General features: G+C 53.7%; 2 protein-coding genes across 2 annotated transcripts; both read left to right on the top strand.

Annotated features, from left to right (window-relative positions):
- Positions 1-170: 170 nt before the first annotated feature.
- CDCA5 (cell division cycle associated 5) lies at positions 171-7172 on the top strand. Its single transcript, XM_046644000.1, has 6 exons — positions 171-250; positions 382-473; positions 551-616; positions 696-731; positions 4851-5279; positions 5451-7172. The coding sequence occupies exons 1-6, from the start codon at positions 205-207 to the stop codon at positions 5529-5531; spliced, it is 750 nt and encodes a 249-aa protein (XP_046499956.1). The 5' UTR covers positions 171-204; the 3' UTR covers positions 5532-7172.
- A 3215-nt stretch (positions 7173-10387) lies between these two features.
- On the top strand, positions 10388-15839 carry LOC124228992 (uncharacterized). Its single transcript, XM_046644103.1, has 7 exons — positions 10388-10391; positions 11093-11139; positions 13734-13847; positions 14050-14156; positions 14366-14464; positions 15291-15357; positions 15492-15839. The coding sequence occupies exons 1-7, from the start codon at positions 10388-10390 to the stop codon at positions 15837-15839; spliced, it is 786 nt and encodes a 261-aa protein (XP_046500059.1).
- The last annotated feature ends 8035 nt before the right edge of the window (positions 15840-23874 follow it).

The following is a 23874-nucleotide window of genomic DNA, read 5'->3' on the forward strand; positions in this document are numbered from 1 at the left end:
CCCCTGCTGACGCTAGACGTAGAGACGGGCGAAGAGGGGACGAGCCGAGCTGGGTGGCCCTCCCGCCTTACGTCACTTCCGCTTCCTCCTGGGCAGGGCGGGTAATTCGAACGTTTGTGTCTCACACGGCCCTCCGGTTGGCGCGAGCTCCGGCGGCGGCAGCGGCGGCAGCGGCGGCGGCGGAGATCGAGACCAGGGCCGGATATGTCGGCGAGGCGAACGCGGTCCGGAGGGGCCGCCCAGAGCTCGGGTGAGCGGAGGGCGCGCGGGAGAGACGGGCCGGGCCGTTTGAGGGACGCAGTCCCGTGAGGACGGCCCTGTTCTCTAGACTCTAGACTCGAAGGTCTAGAGTCTTCCCATACCTCCTTTTCCTCTTCCCAGGGCCCGCGGCCCCATCTCCTAAATCTCTGCGGAGGTCCCAGCGGAAATCAGGCTCTGATCTCCCGAGTACCCTCCCTGCAATCTGTCCAAAGGTGAGCCCCGGGTTCTTCGGTTCCTGCCGCGGGACCCCTGGCCTAATGTACAGCTCATGGTCACCCCTCTTCTCCAGGCACCCCATGCAGCTCCCGTCAGAAAGCCCATCGTCTTGAAGAAGATCGTGGCCCATGCCGCACAGGTGAGGGTGGAGAGAGGGATTGCGGGAGGGGAGCCAAAATGGGGGCCGGCTGTGTGATCAATTAATATTGTCTCCACAGATCCCATCTGTCAACTCGCCTCGAAGGAGCCCTAGGGTGAGTTCATTTTCATCTGCTTAGCTGAGTAGAATCCAGGACATTCTAGAGCTCGGGAGGGGCATAGTGGCTACTCACATCTGCCCAGGGAGCTGTTTTGCGGTATTTTTGAGACAGTTTGCCTTTGGATGCCTGCATGCAATGCCAGTCTGGCTTACTCCTTGTAGACCTAATATGTTTAGTTCTTGATGTCCTGGTATTCTCTACCATTTTCCTTTAAAACTTGAGTTGTGTCCTAACTACTCTTTTTTCTTCCTACTCCATCTTGTCCTCGGTTTTTATTTATGGTTGTTGTAAGATAAGTTACGTGTTCAGTGTTTTTACGGTTTTAGCAGAAATCAAGATGTTTCATTAACAAACTCTGTGCCTGAAGATATAATGAATGAGAAATGCTGACTGCTTTTTAGGAGCCCACGGGGTGTACAGTCAAGTGGGGAGAGAGACATATGAACCAGTGATAACGTGGTGTGCTGAGGAGTGTGATAATGAAAGAACTAGATGCTCGAAAGGCCCCTAACCCAGACCTGGTGGCTCAGGGAACATTTCACAGGAGAAGAAAAGTTTAAACTGAGTGTTTAGTCTTTAAAGACAAGTAGGAGTGTTTGGAGCAAAGGAAGCTGTGTTTGCAGAGACCTGGAGTCCACAAAAAACCCACCAGGTTTGGGGAACAGCAGCTGGTTCGGCGTGTCTGCAGCAGATCTTGTCAAGAGGGAACATGCTAAGCCAGAACAGGTCTTCAGATGCTCCGGAGCTTGGGCTTCATCCTTGGCTCTGTGGGCAGCCTTTGGACAATAAGCATGGTAGCGACTGAGTTAAGCTTGAGTGTTTTAGAAAGATCCCTCTTGGGGCTGGATGGAGAATAGGTTGGAGAAAGCCTACGGGGAACCCAAAGACCAGGCAGGAGGGCGTGACAGGAATCCTGAAGTGAGATGGTGGGGGTCTGAAGTAAGGTAATGGCAAAGTGATGCTCCTCTCCCTGCTTCACCACGTGACCATCCCATCACACAGGACTCAGCTCGAAGGACACCTCCTCCCAGAAGCCTTCCCTGACCACCCCTGTCCTATCACTGTCGCTTCTCTCAGTGTAGTTCTCCTTGAGCCTTATCATAGCTGGGAGGATTTGTTTGCATGTTTCTTGACTTGGGGGCAGAGACTTCTGCCTCCTGCGTGGTGGCCACTCATTCCTGTTGGTTGAATGATAGATTCATGAGATAGTGAGCAAAAAAGCTGCACGGACTTGAATGACTGCTTGGCTTTAGGGGATGAGGAAGAAGTCAGGGGTGACTCCATTTTGTTCTGCATCCCTTTTACTAAGACTTGTGGGGTAGGTTCTCCAGAGCTTGTAGCCAGGAAATGCCTCTCTTGATAACCGATACACTTCCTTCTATCAGACCACAAGAGTCGTCGAATTTGTCCTGTTTCCTGCCTTATCTTGGCTGCCAGAAAGCTCACTGCCAACTTTGGTGTATAGTAGTCTCCCCTTATCCACAGTTACACTTTTTGAGGTTTCAGTTATCCCCAGTCGGCTGTGTTTTGAAAACATTAAATGGAAAATTCCAGAAATAGACAATCCGTAAGTTTTTTTTTTTTTTTTTTTGAAATGGTGCATAGGCACCTGTTTGTTTTAGTTTTAATTTAGTTTAATTTTTTTTTTTGGTAGAGGGACAGAGAACTGAATATGAAACAGAGTGAAGAGATCCGCTTTCTGTCTTTGAGTTTCTGTGTTTCTGATTGGAGATCTCCACTTTCTACTCTCAGTGTATACTCTATCCGTAAGGTCCAGACTACTTCTCATTTAGTTGTGACTAGTTATCAACCCCTTTGTTAAAGATGTCTGGTTTCTTGCTTCTTCCTTTGAACAATCCGTAAGTTTTAAATTGGGCGCCATTCTGAGTTAGCATGATGAAAACTCACCGTTCCTCCCAGGGTGTGAATCATGCCTTTGTCCGGCAGATCCATGCTGTACACGCTACCTGCCCCTTAGTCACTTAGTAGCCATCTCTGTTGTCAGGCTGACTGTCACAGTATCGCAGTGCTTGTGTTCCAGTAATCCTTATTGTAATCATAGCCCCAAAGCACAAGAGTGGTCATGCTAGCAGTTCAGATATTCTGTTACTGTGCCCAATTTGTGAATTAAACTATCGTAGGTGTGTATGTATAGGAGAAAACATAGTGTATTTAGGGTTTGGTACTGGCTGTGGTTTCGGTCACCCACTGCGGGTCATGAATGTCTCCCACAGATAAGGGGGGTGACTGTACATCAGTTGGGTGAGTTGTCCACACCTGCTGCACGCAGGGCTCTGCTGAAGGTGCCGAGCATAGTGAAGGCCAACCAGACAGATGGAGACCCCTGCTTTCAGGAAGCTCCCTTTCTAGTTGGGGTGACAGTCAGCCAGTGAACAAGCAAAATCAGATCGTGATGGTTGCTGTGCAGGGAAGAGGTCACTGTGACAGGAACTGGCAGAGGTGAAGAGGGGCTGATCTAGATTCTGCGGCAAGGGATGGCCTCCTCAACAAGCGGCATTGGCGCTGAGAGCGGGATTGTGAGGAGCCAGTATGTAAACCTCTTAATCCACACGTCAGAGTAAGCCCTTCTCTGTTCCCAACCTTGCTGTGGCTCCCTGGGTCTCCTAGCGCAAGGGTTGTTACTGAACCGGAAGTGGGTTCGCTCACGTGCCCTGTAGCAAGCCAACCTCTGATGCGGGGGGCGGGGTAGTGGAAGAGAGTAGGAATTTTATTGCAAAGCGCTGAGCAAGGAGAATGGGCAGCTAATCCTGTAATCCCGAACTCTCTGGAAACTACAAGCAAGGGTTTTTATTTGGGCTTTTAGGTCGGGGCGGGGGAGCATATGGCCTTGGGGGCTGAAGTTTTAAGAGTCCTCTGCGCAGGCGCAACCATCTTTCATGTGTCTTCATGGGCCTCTTGTGCAAATTCCAGGGGGTTCTATGTGTTGCATGTGGTAGATTTTTAGTCTATGATGCCTGAAGTTTACAGGCTGTCATTTTAGCTTCCGATGCACCTGCACTATGTTTAGTCAGGCGGCGGGGTGGGGGGGCGTACAGGCATCAGCAAGCTGCTCTCTTATCAGTGGTCCTCCTGCTGTTTGCAAAACAAGCTCAGAAGCTGGTTACTTTATTTCCCACATCAGCCTTGTGGATACAAGGCACGCTTTTCCCCTAATCCAGGGAAATTTTAACTCCTTTATTCTCGGTTTCAGTGTCTCCATGGGTCCCCCCTTACAGTAGCCTACAAAACACCCTATAACCCCCCATTACCTCTCAAACCCCCTCTTCAGTTCCTCTCATTTCCTCTTGCTTCAGCTACACTGACCTTGTTCCTTGACTCTGATTGGCACACTTGCCTCAGGACTTTTGCATATTCTGTTCCCTCTGCCTGGAACACTTTTCCTCCAGATGACTCACTCCCTCACCTCCTTTAAGTTGTAGCTCACATGCCACCTCAGCGAGCCCTACATTGACCTTCACCTACTTAAAATTCCAGCCCACCCCAGGACTCCAGATCCAAAGTGCTTACCACCTCTAACGTCCCACATGGTTGTCCCTATTATCTGTGCTCCCGCTAGAATGGCAGCTCCACGGGGACAAGGATTTTCTGTTTTATTCCCTGCTGTTCTCTCAGTGTCTAGACCAGGGCCTGGAGCCGGGCAGGTGACCAATAAGTACTTAAGGACAGGACGGACATTTTAGGAAAATCATCGCCAGCTGTGTGGCAGACGGACCGCACAGGGCAAGGCTGACAGCAGGAAGAGCATTAGGAGGTTGTAGAACTCGTCTGGGTGGCATGTAGTGGGGGCCGGTGTCAGTTAGGGGTGGCTAGACTCCAGTCACATTTGGACACAGAGCTGACAGCACCAGCGGGTGGTGGCAAGTCTCGTGTCACAAAATCGGACCCCTCGGAAGCCATGACTGGTTGTTCTTTTCTCCCCTCCCCACGTCTGTCTCAGGGTCTGAGTTGCTGTCACCTGACCCGTCTCCTCTTTTCCTTTTAAGTGTTTGCCCTGTGGGTCTTCCTTGCCACCCTGAGTCTCCTCGGGCCTTTCTGGAAGCAGGTAATGCAGCTAAGTAACAGGGAGGCGTCTTCTCTTCTGTCCTGGTGCAGATTGCTTTTTTCTTGGAGAAAGAAAACCACCTTCCCAGTAAGGAGCCTACGAAGGAGGACCTCTTCAAGACATGTAGTGTCCCCAGCACACCCACCACCACACCTGTGCTGCAGCCCCTGAACGTCGAGTCCAACTCCGGGGAAGACCTGGACACCAGAGACCTAGAAATGTCCAAGAAGGTCCGGCGGTCCTACAGCCGGCTGGAGACCCTCGGTGCCACCTCCACCCCGGGCCGCCACTCCTGCTTTGGCTTCGAGGGGCTGCTGAAGGTGGGGGACTTGTCTGGAGTCTCGCCCGTGGTGTGTTCGAAGTTAACTGAGGTCCCCAGGGTCCCTGCGCAGCCCTGGGCCCCAGACACCACTCTCCCGGGAATCTCTCCACCAGTCGTAAAAGAGAAACGCAAGAAGAAGAAGCCGCCAGAGATCCTGGTGAGTGAGGGGCAGGAGCCTTCCTCCACTGTCCCGTCAGATGTGTGCCAGGCCGGGGCTCCACTCTGGCTGTTTTGGGGAAAGGCAGCACATCCTGCAGGATGTGGGTAGAGATGCTCCAGCCAACGTGTCCCCTCCCCACTCACCTGGCCCCCATTTTTCTTCCCCCAGAAATCGGAGCTGGATGAGTGGGCCGCGGCCATGAATGCTGAATTTGAAGCTGCTGAACAGTTTGATCTCCTGGTTGAATGAGATGAAATAGGGGTGTACCTGGCCACACTGTCCCTTCCTCCTCCTGTACATAGTCCCCTCTCCCTGTGGAGAAGACAGTTGGGGTCCCCTCCCCTGGCCTTGTAACCTGCGCATGTGCTGTTGCTACACATGGGGGCCCGTCCCCTTAGGCTTGTGCAGCGGCAGCAGCCATCTCTGCTTCAGGAAACAGGTCCTGCCTGGTGTCCTGCTGGTGTCCTGTCTCTAGTCGAGGCCCACTGTGCTCTCCTCCCGCCTCCCAGAGTCTCGCAGCCAGAGGAGGTGAAGGGGCTGGGGACTGCGTGAGAGAGTGCCTCTGCCTCTGCTCTCGTTGGGAGATGTGGCTGCTCTGCACCAGCCCAACAGAAACGGGCGCCGAGGGCCCTGGCCGGCCTCGGGCTCTCTCCTCATTGCCTTCTGTCGGTGGCTTGGTTCCCGGCCATGAGCCCATCTCTATAAAGAGGCCTGGGTTTCCTCTTAGGCTCTGTAGATGGTGCAGGAGAGAATTCATGGACCAGGGACGGTTCTGTCTGTGAGGCAGAAGCTGGGCACTCAGCCTTTAGATTCTTTAAGTTTTGAAGGAGGGACTGGAGCCTTGGCTGGGTCTCAGACCGTAAGCCTTTACTCCACGGAAGCTGTTCTTTCTAGTTTTGTGTTCTGCTGTTGAGATGGTTAGTTAGATGCCAGGCTGCTGGAACCCTGGCCCCTGGGGACAAAGAGGGCTCATTTCAGGGTGTGGCCGCCGCCAGGTGCCGCAGGCTCCAGACACACAGAACCCGAGACTCAGGGCATCTGGACCAGACACCTGCACAGTCCGGATCACTCACCCCTTTTTCTTACAAAACAAAGTGCACAGAGTCTGCTCAGCTGTAGAAGCAAGGTTGATGGGTTGAACGGTCCTATTCCCACAAGCATTTTGCACCTACGCTTATGAAGTTCTAGGAAGCTTTTCTCACGTGGCAGAAGGGACAGGGGTTGAGAGCAGTTTTAACTTTTAGCTTCTGTGATGTCCTCCCACATGAGGACACTGCCTGAGGGAAGTGCTAGGAGTTGAACTGGGGGGCTCGTTTCTTTGTCTCCAGGGAACCCTGCTTCCCTCCGTCCCATTTCTCTTTTCTCAATGCTGGCAAAGGTGTGCTTTCAGAGACTGCCCAGCCACGCCCTCCGCCGTGCCCAGGCACCTTTTGATGTTCACAGGCGTGGAAATAGAGGCTAAGATGGGTGTGGAGGGCTGCTGGGTAGCAGAGAACGTCAGGGAAGATGAGCGCTTGCCGGTTAGGGGACTTGAAACGGCGCAGGTCTCGTGGGCGCCGATGAAACTCTTTACAAAGCCTGGGAGTCCCAGGCTACCTGTTCAAGGTTTCGCGCTTTGTCAGAGCCCGCAAGCAAGCCCCCCTTGCCCTGCACGCCAGATGCCCTTGAGCTGGACCGCGCCTGAACGATTCATGTCCTCACCGGCTGGCGGGGAGGAACTCCTGGAAGAGTCCTACTGCTGCAGGACCGAGAGTAGCCGGATGATGTGGAGTCGATGTCATCGCTGCAAACTTCTCTCTGTTTCTGAAAAACTAAGACTGTGGAGTTTAAGGAAAAATCAGAGTTTCTTTTTTAAAGTAAACCTGATTAAAGGATTTCTGCCTGTTCGTAGACTGTGTTTCTTTTTTTGGGTCAAAGGCAGAGGCGAGATATGGGCCCAGGAAGCCAGGCCTTCTTTGGGCTGTGTCACCAGTGTTGTCCTGTGCAGGGGGCTGCCAGTCTGGCCTCCAGTAGCCCTGTCGCAGGTCACCGCGCCCTGCCCTGTGTCTGTTTCTTCTGTCTGGCACCCACTCCTCCAAGGTAGGGCTGCCTGGAAAGGAGGCCTCGGGAGCGCCATCCCCTCCTGTCCCAGGAGGAAAGAAGTCGGGTCCGGGGTGAGGCTGCTAAGAGCTTCACCTGGTGCCTGGGAACCTAACCCCCCTCCCCTGTACTGGGTCCAGCCGTGGGCACAGAGCCCACTGGGGAGCTGGGCCAAGATGCAGATTCCCGGGAATTCCACTCGGCCTGAGGACGCCCAGGGACATCCGCGCAACTCCATGCAAGTGGCACAGACCTGTCTCCCGTTTCACCCTCTTTGTACTTGTCCTTGCATCCTAGTCCTTAGAACAAATCAAGGCCTTTAAGTTCTCCCCACACCTCCCATTTCTATGTCCTTCCCTACCCAGAGGAGGGTGGGCCTCGCTTTTCAAGGCCAAGCTCTCCGCTTTGGCTTTTGACCCAGTTCTCTCATCTCTGAGACCTTGTGCCTCATTTTCCTACAAGTCCTAGACAGGCTTATGTTCATTTTATCATTAAAACAACCACACTGGGCCTGCCCCGTGGCCCAGTTGTTAAGTTCGCGTGCTTCGCTGCACGCGGCCCAGTGTTTCATTGGTTCGAATCCTGGGCGTGGACATGGCACTGCTCATTGAGCCACGCTGAGGCAGCGTCCCACACGCCACAACTAGAAGGACTCACAACGAAGAATATACAACTATGTACCGGGGGGCTTTGGGGAGAAAAAGGGGGGAAAAAATAAAATAAAATCTTTAAAAAAAAAAAAAAAAAAAACCAACCATCCTAACCCTAACCGAGAAAAGCCCGGCATCTGTTTTTAGCTACTACCATTACTCCTTTCAAGGTTCAGCTCCTTGAAAGAATGTTCAGACGGTGCTCTCCGCTTCTGTTCATTTACTCCAAGTGCCTTCATCACTCCGTTTTCTGCTCGGGCAGAAGTAACCAGTGACCCCCTAATGCCTGATGTTACAGACTTGGGCCTCTGCAGCCTGGGCTGGAGCGCTCTTGGGGCCATAGCACTGCTGATCCCCCTTTCTTGGCTTCTGCTGAAATGTCAGGACACCCAGGTTCAGTCCTGGTCCCTCTTTCCAATCTGCTTGCTCTCCCTGGACGGCCTCAGGTTCTCTGGGCCGCCTCCTTGCTCAAGATGGGTCAGTCTTTATCTCCAACCCATATCTCTCTCCTGAGCTTCAGACCAGAATCTAGAAGTGTCTTCTCGAACTATCTCCATTCAGAAGTCATCTCGAACTCAGCTCACCCACCTGCTCGCCTCTTCCTGTGCTCCCTATGCCACTGGCATCGCTGCCAGCTGACAGAGTCACAAAAGCCAGGAACCAGGTCATCTGCGGCTCTGCTCTCTCCCTCACCCATCCCATCAGCCCCAACCTCCTCAACATCCCTCCGTCCCCACAGCCACCGGACAATTGTCCCGGCCTCGTAGTGGGTCTCATTCCCTTTAATCTCTCCCCTCTCCAAACTATTCACATTGCAGCCAGAATGAGTTTCCTAAGAGAAAAAATATGATGCTGTTTCTCCCCTGCTTAAAACTCTGATATAATTCCGCTTCTGGGTATAATACGCAAAAGAATTGAAAGGAGCGTCTCAAAGAGATATTTGTACACTCGTGTTCATACCAGCATATTCGCAGTAGCCAAAAGGTGGAAACAAATGCCCATCGATGGATGAATAGATACACAAAATGCGGGATATCCATACATGGAATATCATTCAGCCTTCAAAAGGAGTGAAATTCTGACACATGCTACGACGTGGATGAACCTTGAAGACAGTATGCTAAATAAAATGAGCCAGACACAAAAGGACAAATACTGTATGACTGCATTTCTATGAGGTTCCTAGAATAGTCAAATTCATAGAAAGTAGAAGGGTAGCTGCCAGAGGCAGGGGGAGGAGGAATGGGGAGTTAGTGAACGGGTGCAGACTTTCAATTTGGGAAGATGAAAATGTTCTGGACATGGATGGTGGAGATGGTTGCACAGCAGTGTGAATGCACTTAATGCCACTGAGCTGTACACTTAAAATGGTTAAAGCAGTAAAGTTTATGCATTTTGCCACAATTTTTTTTTTGAGGAAGATTAGCCCTGAGCTAACATTTGCTGCCAATCCTCCTCTTTTTGCTGAAGAAGATTAGCCCTGAGCTAACATTGCGCCCATCTTCCTCTATTTTATGTGGATGCCTGCCACAGCACGGCTTGACAAGCCGTGTGTAGGTCCGCACCTGGGATCCAAACCGGACCCTGGGCCGCTGAAGTGGAACATGCGCACTTAACCGCTGTGCCACCCGGTTGGCCCCTTGCCATAATAAATTTTTAAAAACAAAACCTTTGGTAACTGCCTGTTGTCCATGTGGTGGTCTAATGGATGGTTATCGGATGTGGCTACCCAGCATGCCAACCTGTACAAGTGGGCTGGCTGCAGGACCCCACTTCCCTCCGTGGGCCTGCAGAGGGCAGACACTTGCTCCCCCTGATCCTGGCAACGGGGAGGTGGGCCCCTGACCTGACCTCAGCCAATCAAATTCCCCCCTGGAGCGAGGGCCAGGGAAGAGGGAAGGACAACTGAGGATTCAGCAAGCGGGCAGCCCCACGTGTCCAGTGCCCCGGAGCTTTGCCATCCTGGAACACTATGGTTCGCTCCTGCGCCAGAGCCCTCGTGTGGTGCTGGCAGCCAGTGTCCCAACACCTCCTGCCCTTTGAGTCTGTACACTGAGTTCTGTGACTCCCCAGTACCCTTCCAGTAAACTCCTTTTCTGCTCAAACCAGCCCATTACTTTCTCTTGTTTGCAACCCAGAACCCTGCTGGTCCCGGCTCCTTGGCAGGGCTCGTGAGGACTCCAGGGCCACAACCACGGCAGACCCTGAGCTGCGACAAGATCCACGCCTCCGAGCCTTTGCTCAGACTGCTCTCTTCCTGCCCGCTCCGCCCCACTCCTGTCTCACCTGGTGAGTCCTGCATCAATCAGCTCTGCCTCATTCATCACCTCTGCTCAGCCTTTCCTACCTGCCTGTCCCATCCGCAGTGGTAGCATCATGGGTAAGAGCACAGATTGCAGGGTCCAATGGGGTTTGAATCCTGGCACTGCCAGTTTCTGGCTGTGTGACCCCAGGCAAGTTAATTAGCCTTTCTGTGCCTTGATTTCCTTATCTATAAAATGAGGACAATAACAGTACCTACCTCAGAGTGTTTTGGTTAGCGTCAGATGAACTAATATGAGTGGTTACTACATAATAAGTGCTCAATGAACAATAGTTATTGTCAGGTAGAACGGACCACTCCTTCCTTTTTGACTCCCTGAACCCCACACAGACCTCCATCACAGTACCTTTAAGCTCTAGTCTGTCTGTTCTGCACACACGTTGGTACAGTAGTCTGAGCTCCCTGGAGGGTGGAGGCGGAATCATATTTGTGTCTGTCTCTCCAGCATCCAGGGGCATCATGGGTGAATAGATGTGGTTTCCCTCCAGCCGGGTCAGGCCGTGCCCCTCCCGTCCACAGCAGCCCACACCCCTCCTGGAGGAGCAGGGGGCGGAGAGCTTCTGAGTGCCCAGGGGGAGAGGAGCAGGTGGAGCTGGGAGCAGTGGGGCCTCGGGAGCCTGCACTCAGGCACGAGCCTCCTACCTCCCGCAGCAGGAATTCTGGTCCCACCCCTGCACACACGAGCAGTGGGGCCGGCCACCGGGCTCACACCTGCCCCCGTGCCCCTGGGAGTGCACTTGACCCCCCCTCTTCCACAGGACAGTCCATGGGCCCCCTGCCCCCTCAGCCTGTGTCCTGGGCCCCGGTGACCCGCCCCCTCTTCAGATGAGGGTCTGGCCCCAGGCCCAGGTGGTCCTCCCAACATCCGGGCCTCCAGCAGGCTGCCTTCCTTTCATGAACTTTTCAAACTCTGACAGCCCTCTGGTGGGGACTCATAGCGCCAGGTCTGAGCCCCAGCTCTGCCTCTTCTCAGAGGCCTTAGGCGAGTCTTTGAGCCTCAATTTTCTCTTATGAAAAGTGGGGCTAACCCACCCCTCTTACAGAATTGCCCTTGGATTGTTTTCAAGGGTGAGTGTTTTGCACTCTCCCAGGTGCTGTACACATCTGCCAGGAGTATTCACACTTACCCAGCTCACCCTGCGTCCCAGCGGGAGCCCCCACCCCCGAACACACCATGCCCTTTGGCACTGTCCTGCCCAAACTTCCCTCTTCTGGACTGCCCTTCTCTCGCCAAGACACTCCACTTGTCATTGAAGATCAGGCAGCGCCTCCTCACTAGAGTCTCTCTCGAGCTCCTGAGCCGCCTACATGCTCCCTGCTCTCAGCTGGGGCTTCCTGTGCAGGCCTCTGTATGGCACATCTTCCCGCACTGTGGTCACCTGCGAACCTGGGGCCTCCCATCCCCAGGAGCTTCTCCTGGGCAGACCCAGGCCAGGATCATCTGTGTTCTCAGGAGCTGGCCCAAGGCCTGTCCCACAGACAGCGGTTGGTCGCCCGAGGTTTACTGGGGACCATCAACGGCCGAGTGGATTGTATTCTCTCGTGTTCATAAATTACTTAGCTTTTCTTATATTTGGGCTCTTCAGGCTGCTTCCAGTTTTTCTTCTTGGTGTAATCAGCTACTGTGGACCTCTGTGTGAATTAACGTTATTTCCTTCGCAGTCGTTTCTTTAGGCCTGGTTTCCAAAGCGACATTACCAGGGGCGAGCTGCTGGCTAGTTTTGTAGATCTTGTTATGCAATGACAGAACTGCCTGCTTCCGAGCATGGGTACCACCTGGAGCTTGGCGAGTCCCCAGGGCTACAGGCCTCTGCAGGGCACTGCAGGCCACCGGGATTCTGTTTACGTCATGTGGACAGGAAGCGTGATATTTCAGGCCATCTGGAAAGGTCTGATATAACACAGAGAGCACATTACACAGAATCCCTGCCTCAATCCACAGACCTGTCAGAGGCCCCTGTGGAGCTCGGTATGAAGAAGGACACGTCCGAGGTCACTATTTGTCCTCTAATTGGATTGTCATGCACCATTTGGCCAGCAGATGCACAAGATTCTAAAAAATCTGAGAGTGGAAAATTGGTGACAAGTCCATCTGTTGACTTAAGACTTTCGGTGACTTGGGGAGAAGCTGCTGTTTCAAGCCTGCCCGGGGGGACATCTCCCACCACCTCGCGGAAATGGATGCCTCCCCAGGTGCAGCCCAGCCCCGGCTCCACTGCAGACTTGTCCCCGGGGGTCCCGGGGGAGGCACCTTTGCTCAGCAGAGAAGAGTGGGCCGAGTTCAGGTTAGAGTGGGGAGGGAAGGGAGTGGAGTGAACAGCATGGGCAGGGGTGTGGCACTGGGGACAGTTTGGGATGATGGTGGGAAGTGAGGCTCCTGGCTGATCTGAGCAGAGGCTTGTTCAAGGACGGTGGAAGATTAGGTGGATCAGAAACACGCATCCACAGTGTGTGAATACCACACTATTTACTTCTCAACGGCCAACTGATAGCTGATTTCTACACCAAAAAGGGGAGGGATTTTCCAGTCTCTTACGAGCTTCTATAGGATTCCTTTAAATAGTGCCAGCCCTTCTCCCCACCCCCCGCACCCCTTGCATTTGCAGGGGTTCCGTTTATAAAATATTGTTAGCCTGTAGCTTTGGTGGGGTTGCCAGATGACATACAGGACACCCAGTAAAATCTGAATTTCAGATAAACGGTGAATCATGCTTTAGTATATCTCAAACATTGCATGGCACATACTTATACTTTAAAAAGTATTTGCTTTTCATCACAAAACTCAAATTCATCTCAAATGAATTTGCTAAATCATTTTTTATTTCATTTTTATTTATTTTTTTTATTTTTTTTTTGAGGAAGATTAGCCCTGAGCTAACTACTGCCAGTCCCCCTCTTTTTTGCTGAGGAAGCCTGGCCCTGAGCTAACATCCGTGCCCATCTTCCTCTACTTTATATGTAGGATGCCTACCACAGCATGGCGTGCCAAGCAGTGCCATGTCCGCACCCGGGATCCAAACGGGCAAACCCCGGGCTGCCGAGAAGCAGAACGTGCGAACCTAACCACTGTGCCACCAGGCTGGCCCCTATTTGCTTTTTATTTATTCACTTTTAAATTTTTATTTATTTATTTAAATTTTATATTATTATATTTTTATATTTTATAATATAAAATATTATAAAATATTATTTTATGTTTTGGTTTCATTTATTTTTACTTATTATTTATTTATTTTATTTGCTAAACCTGGCAACCGTAACTCTGAGAGATCTGGTTTGCTGGACAGAGCTGGCGGTGGAGGCTCTTAGGCAGGAGAAGGAAAGCCAGGCGAGGCTGAGGAGGGGAGCCCAGCAGGGGCGGTGGGCATGGTTCACCAGCCGGGTTGCTGTCTCCCTCAGTCTCTTCGTGGCAGACAAAGAGCCCACTCCAAATCCGAGGAGAGGCCAGTGGTGCAGCCTGTTGAGGAACAGAACCCGGAAGAGCCTCAGGTCTCCAGGGAGCTGGACCCAGAGGTGACAGGAAGCACCAGGACCTCCCAAGGCAGAGGATGGGGTGGCAGGAGGGCTGGAGAAATTCCTCTTCCCCTGCCTGGGTGGAGATCTGAACTCCCAGCCATTGCAGCCCACCGGCTTGCTGGAGGGTGTGGGAGGACCCAGGCTCCTGGGCTGCCAGCCTCATGCCACTTCAGTCACCACAGCCTCTTCTCTGCCAAAGCCACCTTCTTCAGAACAGAAGCTGGATCTGCAACCAGAACCCACTGTCAGCTTCCTGTTCACACTCCTGAGCACCGCAGAGCCCCACAAGCCCAAAGACCCTGAGGAGTAAGGCTGTGCGAGTATGTGAAGGGGAGGGGGGTGGAGGGGCCTTCTCCTCCCCATCAACACTCGGATCTGGGCCTGGACTCAGCCCTGCGATGGGCAGAGGGGAGGCCTACACAGAACTGAAGGGGCCTGGGCCTCCGGCTGCCCCCCAGACCCTTCCCCCAGCCTCTAGACCCTCTGGTCCAACGCTCACTGAGCACCCACCCCAGGGACTTGGAGATCCAAGAGGGCCAGTTCCTGGGTAAGGAAGACTGGGGCCCCCAGCGGACCGCGAAGGAAATCAACCAACTGCAGAATGATTGCATGAGGTGAGCCAGGCCAGGGCAGGTGGGCGCAGGTCGGGGGACAGGGCTTTCCCCATGGAGGTCCGGGCCTGTGGCTTGACAGCAGTGACTGCTCCTTCACTTGCCTTTCTTCCTGCCCTCTTTCCTCCCTCCTTCCCTCCTTCCCTTGCCTTCTGCCTGTTCTACTGTGGATGACCTCCTCACTGGCCAGCAAGTCCCTTCCCTCCCAAGCATCAGTGTCCTCCCCCTGTGTGAGTGGGACCAGCCCCAGGGGCGTGGGGGTCTGCTCTCTGCATGTCCGCCTCTGGAGCTGCGGTCTGCACAATCCTGCGGCCGCCTGCCCCCCTCCAGGAGCAGATCCCCACCTGGAGACCGAGGTCCTGTTTGAGGGGAAATGGGACATCAGACCATGGGTCTGAGCGGTCAGCGCTTTCATTCATACACAGCTGGCCCAGAGCGCCCGGGCAGGGCTAGTTCCGCACACGAATCACACAGAATCCTGTCATGGCCCCCACGGCCGCCCACCAGGGTGGGGGGGCTAGCCTGATGCTGCCTTTGAGGATTTCTAGGCAAGCCTGCACGGCGCGACGAAACAGCCTGCCCTTCTCTTGCTAAAGAAGAGAAAAAGCACAATTTGTCCCTGTCTGTGTCCCCTGCTGTGAGTCACCTGGGGAGAACAATTTCTTCCCCGCCTGTCACTTTGCCAGGACAACAAGCCCTGGCTCTTGGTGAAACCCGAGCCCCAGGTGGCTGTGCCAGGTCGCAGCTCAAGCAGGAGGCATGTGTGTTGGGAGGAGGGGCTGCTTAGGACCAGAGCCTGGGGGCTGAGGGGTCTCTCTGTCAACCCTAGGCTCTGGGCCTCGCTGAGCACTACGCAGGCAGACAACCTGGCCCTGGGGGAGAAGTTGCAAAGTCTGGTGAGACCCTCGCCCAGCACCTCTTTCCTTTTCCTGCCTCCTTGCCTCCCAGCCCAGCTCTCTGCTGGGGCCTCACTGGGGCAGTCTGGCTCTATCCGCTGCCCGCCTCTGGGCCCCGCAACCCTTTGTTCCAGCCCAATTCATTGTATGAGAGCTTGAAGGAGGAAGTGAGGGCGATCCAGGAGGACGAGAAGGTCATCCAGGAGGATGCCCAGGCCATCCAGGGGGCAGCGCTGCTCCAGGTGCCTGGGCCTCCGTGCAGTGGTGCATGGGGGAGGGAGGGCCCTCCTGCCCAGTGCCACGCACTCAGCTCCCGGTGCCTGCAGCAGCCCAGCTCCCAGAAGACAGACCTGCTCATCCCACAGGCTGACGTTCCCCAGGATCACAGAAACCCACGTCAGCCCTGGCCGGGCCCAAGCTTGGAGACGGGACCCGACCTCGGGAAGACCCTCCAGCAGCTCCTCTCCAGGTCCCTGCAGTAAACTTCTCCGCAGCTGAGCCACAGCTCCCCGTGTGTCTGTGGGCCCTGGGGATCAGACGGGAGCAGGAGGCCAGCAGCTCCAAGTTGAGCTGGGCTACCATCTGACATCACCCCACCTCCCTTGGTTCGCTGGCTCTGAGCTCCCCCCACCCCAGAGGAGGTTCCAGGTCTGCTTGGTGTCAGCCTCAAGGTCAAGGTCCCTGTGATAAGGGCCGGGGCAGGACTGGAAGGGGGCCGCACCCCCTCCCAGGATGTACCTGGTCTAACTCCAAAGGGCAGAAAGAGACTAGGGAGAGGCAGGAAGAGCCACTACCCATCCCATGGCCTTGGAGAAGTCTCTTCCCCTTTGTTAGTCAAGTTATGGGGGAGGAGGTACTCCCCACGGGCCCAACACTCAACTCCCTTCAGGCCTGGGGATGCATCTGGAATTTGAATTCCCACTCCTACCCCACCCTCATCCTGTAGCCAGGGCCTCCTGGGGTCTCCCTTGAGACCTCACCCCCTTCACCAATGGGACTATCCCTGCCCTGGGCCTCAGCTCCTTCCTCCACCCCACCCATGGGCCGGAGCACCCATTACCCTCTCCAGGCCTGGCTGCCTGAGCTCCCAGCCGTGATCACTGTCCTGGCCACCGACAGGCCCTCAGGACTTGTGCCCATCAGCCTTGCTGCCCTCGGCATCTGTCAGCCCCGGGGGGCCTTTCTAGGAGGCCCATGATTCCTGATGTAACAAGAGAGAGACAGAGAGAGAGACTGTGTAGGTAGAATATTTAAAACCTTAAAAATAGGGGCCAGCCCCGTGGCTGAGTAGTTAAGTTCGCACGCTCCACTTCGGCAGCCCTGGGTTTTGCCAGTTTGGATCCCGGGCGCAGATATGGCACCACTCATCAGGCCATGCTGAGGCGGCGTCCCATGTAGCACACCCAGAAGGACCCACAACTAGGATGTACAACTATGTACTGGGGGGCTTTGGGGAGAAGAAGAAAAAAAATGATTGGCAACAGATGTTAGCTCAGGTGCCAATCTTTAAAAAAAAAATTAAAAACTTAAAAATAATCCCCATGCAACGAGAGGAGCACGCTTCCTTAATGAGGGAGATGACAGAGTCAGCAAGATGACAAAGCCAGTTTGAAGGAGGATACAAGAAACTAACACACACACACACACACACACACACACACACACACACACACATATATATATAGTCAAGGGGGAAAAAGCAAGGAATCCTGAAATAAGATTGCTAAATTAGCTACAAAATTGGTCAAGATCCTACAGGGGGATATTTTTTAAAGCCCTGTAACCCTAAGAGTGATATTATTACTGGGCAGAAGCCCTCTACTATGACGTGGCACGGACCCATGAACATCTTTCTGCCTTATACCCACTGCGGGGGGCGGGGGAGGACACTAGCCAAGAGGATGGAAATTCAGAGCCATGGCACCTCCTCAGACCTGGTTGGATTTACACCAGGCCCCCGGGGGATCAAGCCCTGGCCAATAACTGATGACAGGCTTGATTTGTGAAGGCTCGATCTTGTCACAGCTTGAGGCTGAGCTGAGCTCTGACTTAGCAGCCCTTGTCTCCCAAGGCTCCATCTTGCCTGGATGGCTCCAGGGCTCCCAGGCATCCCCGCCACCCACTTGCTGACCAGTTCTTGACCGGTGGCCCAGCTGACCAGTGACCCAGCCATACAAACAGCCTCTTGCCATTTCCTGAAGGGAATCATTTGATATAGAGGTTGAGGGGAAACAGTTGGACCAACAGCTAAATGGTTGAATCAGTTTAACCATCAGGACTTCTGTCAGCAAGACACAGTCATCCGCATTGTCCCATTTGGTAGGTGGCAGTTTTAATACGCAAAGGAACTTACAAGGTGCCCATGAGATGAGCAGATCTTCACACCTGCCCGCCAGACTCTTAACGTTTAGATAGAGGCCTTAACGGGGTTCAGGCACATATTCAGTCCAGATGGTTTCGCAGCACCGTACTTTCTCAAGGTTATGTTCTTGAGACAGCTCCTAATGTGGGAGCAGTGGACAGAACACACACTCCAAGGAGAGGGGAGCGGGTGAGGAGCCTCTGATTGCCTGGGCCAGCTTGCAGGTCAACCAGCGACTGCATCCTCTCAGTGATCTCCTCCGACAGTCTGTAACTGATATATTTCATAGAAATTCATATAAGTTGAATCTTCATAAAAACGGAAGCATCCAGTATGTTGTCTTTTGTGTCTGGCTTCTTTCGCTGATGTTGATGCCTGTGAGATTCATCCAAGTTGCTACATGTAAGAGTTATGACTACTTTTACAATAGTCTGTTCTTTTTTATTGCTGTGTAATATTCCATTGAATAAATATTCCACATTTTTTTTCTTAAAAGCCTCCTCTAAAAGCCTCCACATCTCAGCCTGAGGAGGCAAGCACGTGTGGTTACATTCCGGCACCTCAGCAGCAGGAAATGGCATCTGGTACAGAGCCCCCTGCCCAGGTATCTCTAAACCACATAGGTGTTGACAGATGTCCCGAATGCATCTTGGCTGTGGCCCAGTGGCCCAGGGCCCCAGCATCGCACTGCCCTGAGCTCAGTCCCTGCAGCCACTCCTTGCCACCGTGTCCCAGCAACACTGCAGCCCAGGCAGGAAGGCCCTTTTCAAGGGGAGGTCGCACAGCAAAGCTTCGTGGACCCCAGGGCATTACCAGGTCTTTTAGATCTTTTTTTTTTTTTTTAAAGATTTTATTTTTCCTTTTTCTCTCCAAAGCCCCTCGGTACATAGTTGTATATTTTAGTTGTGGGTCCTTCCAGCTGTGGCACGTGGGATGTCGCCTCAGCGTGGCCTGATGAGAGGTGCCATGTCTGCACCCAGGATCCGAACCAGCGAAACCCTGGGCCGCTGAAGCAGAGCACGTGAACTTAACCACTCGGCCACGGAGCCAGCCTACCAGGTCTTTTAATTCACACACACACACACACACTTCCCCCAGAACTGCTAGTCAAAGTAGGCTACTGTGTCATTCACAAGCTGTGCCCAGATCTTCCATGCCTCTCTGTCATCAAGGGGCTGGGTTGGCAGATCAGCCTCCTGTGTCCCCATGGTCCCATCTCTCTTGTGAGGGGCAGAATGGAATGTCTCCCTCCTTCCCAGTGACCGAGAGGTGGTACGGCTTCGTGGATAAGACTGCAGGAGCTTCAGCCCCACTGTCTGCATCCTAATCTCAGCATCACCACGTGCCAGCTTGTGTGAACTTGACCGAGTAACTGGACGTGCTTCTTCCTCTGCAAAGGGTTTGTCACGGTGCCCACCTCAGAGGCTCTTGGGAGCACTGGCGATTTAGTGCGGCCTTGGCGAGTTGTTAGCATTCAGTGGGAGTCGGCGATCAGTGGACCTCCAGTGGCTCTACCCACGCCTGTGACCTGGCTTCGGAGGCCCAGAAGCAATCTGGGGTACCTGTGCTCCCAGCAGACTCCCCACTCCTGCTATTCCCGCCTGAGACGGTGGCCAAATCCTGCAGCCTGGCGGCACCACCCTGCATCCCGTGGCATCATCCTTCAGAAGCATCCGCTCCGGAGCTCCGTTCGAGCCCACTCCTCCAATACCAGACAGCTGGAGCACGAGTCCGTAGTGTCGTGGAGCCGTGCTGGTTCACATCAGCTTTTCATTCATTCTACAAAGATTTGTTGAGCGCCTCCTCTGTGCCAGGCACTGTTCTGGGCTCTGGAGATTCAGCAGTGAATAAAACAAAGACCCCTGCCTTGGAAGAACTTACGTTCTAGGAGGGGAGACAAGAACTAATGAATAAGTCAATGGTGACACAGGCAAAGCAGAAAAATGAGGCAGGAGAGGGAAGAGGAAGCCTGAGGGAGGGAAGGAACCCAGTTTAGACAGTGGCAGGGAGGATCTCGTGGAGAAGTGACGTTAGAGCAAAGACATGGAGGACCTGAGGGAGGACCCTGCGGAGAGCTGAGGGAACAGCGTTCCAGGAAGCCAGAGCAGTGACAAAAAGACCCCGAGTCAGGAACGAGTCAGGGGCAGCTGGAGGCCAGAGGGGCTGGAGCAGTGGGCTAGGAGGAGGTGAGGGGGAAGCTCAGAGAACTGAAGGGGTCTGCGGCCACCGTAGTGGCTGTCACTCCTAGTCAAAAAGGAGCCATGGGGGCTGCGGGCACAGTCACGATGGTCTGACTTGTGTTTTACAAAGATTGTCTGATTGCCGCGCTGAGTAAGGACTAGAGGGACAAGGATGGGGTCAGAGAGAGCAGGGACGAGGCTAACACCCAAGGGAGAGACAACGGAGTCTTGAATCAGGATGGAGTCCAAATTTCTTTGGAAGTCACAGCCAACAGGATTTCCTGATAGACTCGAGGCAGCATGTGAGAGAAAGAGGAATAAAAGTATAACTCCGAGATTTTTGGCCAGCGACTAGAAGGATGGAGCCTGCAGGAGGAAGAAATTTGAGGACAAAGATCAGGAGCTAAGTAAGTTTGGGGCGCGTTCAGTGCGAGCTGCCTCTGGATTGCCACATGTGGCTGCAAAGTAGGCAGCTAGAAATGCAGGTCTAGAGTTCAGGGACAGGTTCCGATTGGAGACATAACTTTGTGGGGTTTCAATCTACATTTGCTCATTGGAATGGGCTTTCTATTGCTGTGTAACAAATGACTTCAAAACTGAGCATCGTAAAACCATTACCATTTGTTATCTCGCACCATCTCCGTGGGTTAGGAATCTAAAAGTGGTTTGGTTGGGTGGCCTGGCTCGGGGTCCCTCAGGAGTTTGCAGTCAGGATGTCAGCCGAGGCCGACATCTTCTGAAGGCTCGACTGGGGCTGGAGGACCCAGTTCCAAGGTGGCTCACTCGCATGGCTGGCAGGATGCCTCGGTTTCTCGCCATGTGGACTGTCTCCAGACTTTTTTGAGTGGCCTCGCAATGTGGCGTCTGGCAAGTGACCCAAGGGAGGGCCAGGCAGAAGCCACGATGTCTTTAATGACCTGACCTTGGAAGCCACACCCTGTAATTTCCGCAGTATCCTTTGGGCCATCTTGGAGGCTGGCCCCCACAGGATTTACAGCCAGGAGCCTGGACCAGACCATCCAGGAAATGGGGGTAGATCGAGAAGTGATCCAAGGCCTGAGCCCTGGCCGCTCGGATGCTAAAAAGTCAGGAGGTGAAGAGGACCCAGGAAAAGAGGCTGAAAAGGAGCAGCCACAACAGTGGGAGGAAACGGGGCGAGTGGGAGGACCCAGAAACCATGAGACCAAAGTGCTTACGGAGGACAGGTTGACTGGTTGTGGGCAACGTTGCCACCAGGCCAAGTAAGAAGAGAGGACGGAACTGACCACTGGGTTCCCCAGCGTGGAGCACAGTTAACCTTTTCCAGGGTACCTTCGCGGACTGGTGGGTTAAGCCTGAACTGGAGTGGCCTCAAGAGAGAATGGGAGGAGAGGAATTAGAGACGAGCTTAGATGACTCCTGTAAGGACTTTTATCATAAAAGGAGACGGAAAAACAGGACAGTTACTGGAGGAACAAGTGGAATTGAGAGATTTTTTAAAAGACAGTGTTAAACACCATAAATGGTGATTTAGGTGGATGGAAATGATCCACTGAAGAAAAAGGGGAGCAGGGGCACTTGCTGGGGCCACATCCTTGAACAGCGAGGAGGATGGGCTCAGTGCACAGGGTGGAGGCTGGCCTCCGAGAGGGGCTTGGACCGTTCATCTGCGGTGAGAGGCGAGAGGGCCAAGTGAGTGGGCCGGGGGTGGGTAGCTCAAGTGAGCGGTGAAATTCCCTCTGATTTTCATAGGAAAGAGGAAGCATGGTCCCCAGCTGAGAGCGAGGGTGGAGGAGAATGCGGTGGAGGCTTGAGGAGAAGGTGTGAAATTGCCATACAGGAGCACTGGTGGGCGAGTGAGCGGACCAGGGAAGATAGAAGGATGGCCAGCAGGAAGGAGGGCCTGCTTGAGGTTTGGGATCATAAATTTAAAGCAAGATCAGCGAGGTCATTTGACTCTGCAGGCACATCCACAGTCAAGGGTACAAATCCAGAGTGGGCTGAGGGTCGGGGTTTCTTCCCCGTGAATGTGACCAAAGCAGAGAGGATGGGGGGCGGGGCCTTGAGAAAGTTCTCAAGGGGCTCAGGTTGGGCAAGGCCAGAGGTGAGAGGCAGTGGAAAGGAGCCAGCACCCATGGACTGGAGGTTCTGGGGGGCACTGAAGAACTCTTGGAGGGGCCGGCCCAGTGTCGCAGCGGTTAAATGTGCACGTTCCACTTTGGCGGCCCAGGGTTCTCCGGTTCGGATCCCGGGTGTGGACATGGCACCGCTTGGCAAGCCATGCTGTGGTAGGCGTCCCACATATAAAGTGGAGGAAGATGGGCACGGATGTTAGCACAGGGCCAGCCTTCCTCAGCAAAAAGAGGAGGATTGGTGGCAGATGTTAGCTCAGGGCTAATCTTTCTCAAAAAAAAAAAAAAAAGAACTCTTGGAGTCAGAGTGACGGAGGGAGTGAGATGGAAAGATAAAAGATGTCATATGCATCAAGTGCGTTAGCCACCTTAAGTGCTTTTCACCAACATCCACAATCCAAAAGGTTCAGGGAGGGGCCACACTACCCACGCAGCCAAGATTGGGGAAGGAAAATTGATCAAGTCGATGCCTGGGGCCTACAGCAGTGTACACACCAGCTGACTCCAACAGCCTGAGCCCAAGTTCTCAGGTGTCACACACACAGATGTTACACACACTCAGGGGGAGTCACCCATTCACAGATTACAGACTCTTGTCCAGACGTCGTGTCTGTGACTTTACATGTTCACGGGGCTAAACCGTTCCAAGAGGGGGTGGAGTGGGACCAGGGGGCTGCTTCAGCATGGTGTCATCACCACATCTGTTCCTCACCTTATCAGCTGACCTTGGTGTTCCACCTCCAGCCTGGTGGGGACAGTCATCCTGTGTCCTCTTAAGGAATGTGTGCACTCCCCACACTGCAAGCCTTCTGATAAGACCCAAGGTCACATCCTGGGTGCTGACAATCGACTTGCCAGGAGCCCTGGCTTCCTGGTGCTCCTCCCTGAAGTCCCTGGTCACACTACAGCCACCGCTGGTCCTCTACTCTGTGCCACATGCTAACCTCCTCAGCCCCAGCACAGGGGGATGGGCGTGCGGGCGGTGGGGGGTGGCAGGTGGTGCCAGCAAAATGGGGTTGTAAGTGGGAAGTGGCTGCTCTGAAATCACACAGACACTCACATGCTCACACTCACAAGTCTACCATGGCCCCGCTCCCCCAGCTCTTCAGGCATCTTGGGGCCAGTCAATGGGCTGTCCCCTGCTGGGCAGAATCCCAAGGCAGGATAGGCCATGGGGGGAGGGGGGTGGAGTCACAGCTTGAGCCCCAGGGCCCGTCCCAGTGCTGCCTGGCTCTCTGTGAGGTCTGGAAGAGGCTCAGCACTTGTACTAGGACTCTGTGTCTCCCTCCCTCTCAGCCTCGGCACATGCTGGGCCATCCGCACAGAGGGCCTGCCTCTTGCCTTTCTCCGTGCTAAATGCCTTCTCATCCTTGGAAGATGCCCCCAAATGTTCCCTCCTACACCGAACTCCTCCTTCTCCCCCCTGGGAACACGCTGGTCCTCCCGCTATAGGGGCACTTACCACATGGCTGAACCCAAAGCCTTCCTGTCTCCCCTGCTAGACTTGAGTTCCTGGGCACCTTTATTCCTCAGGGCCTGGCATGGATCTGGCATAGAGCCGAATGAATGAATGAATGAAGCTTGCAAGTGTAAATGAAGGAGTGAATGGATGCATGGATGAACAGATGGGATGGGGAGTGAATGGGTGGATAGAAGAGTGGGAGGATAAATGGATGGGTGGGTGGGTAGATGCATAGAGGGGTGGATAGCTGAATGGATGCATGAATGGATGCATGGATGAGTGCATAGCTGGATAGATGCATGGATGAGTGGATAGCTGGGTGGATAGCTGGATGGATGCATAGATGGGTGGACAGCTGGATAGATGCATGGATGGGTGGATAGCTGGATGGATGCATGGATG

Source organism: Equus quagga, chromosome 17 (genome assembly GCF_021613505.1).
Source record: "Equus quagga isolate Etosha38 chromosome 17, UCLA_HA_Equagga_1.0, whole genome shotgun sequence".
In the NCBI taxonomy this organism is placed as follows: domain Eukaryota; kingdom Metazoa; phylum Chordata; class Mammalia; order Perissodactyla; family Equidae; genus Equus; species Equus quagga.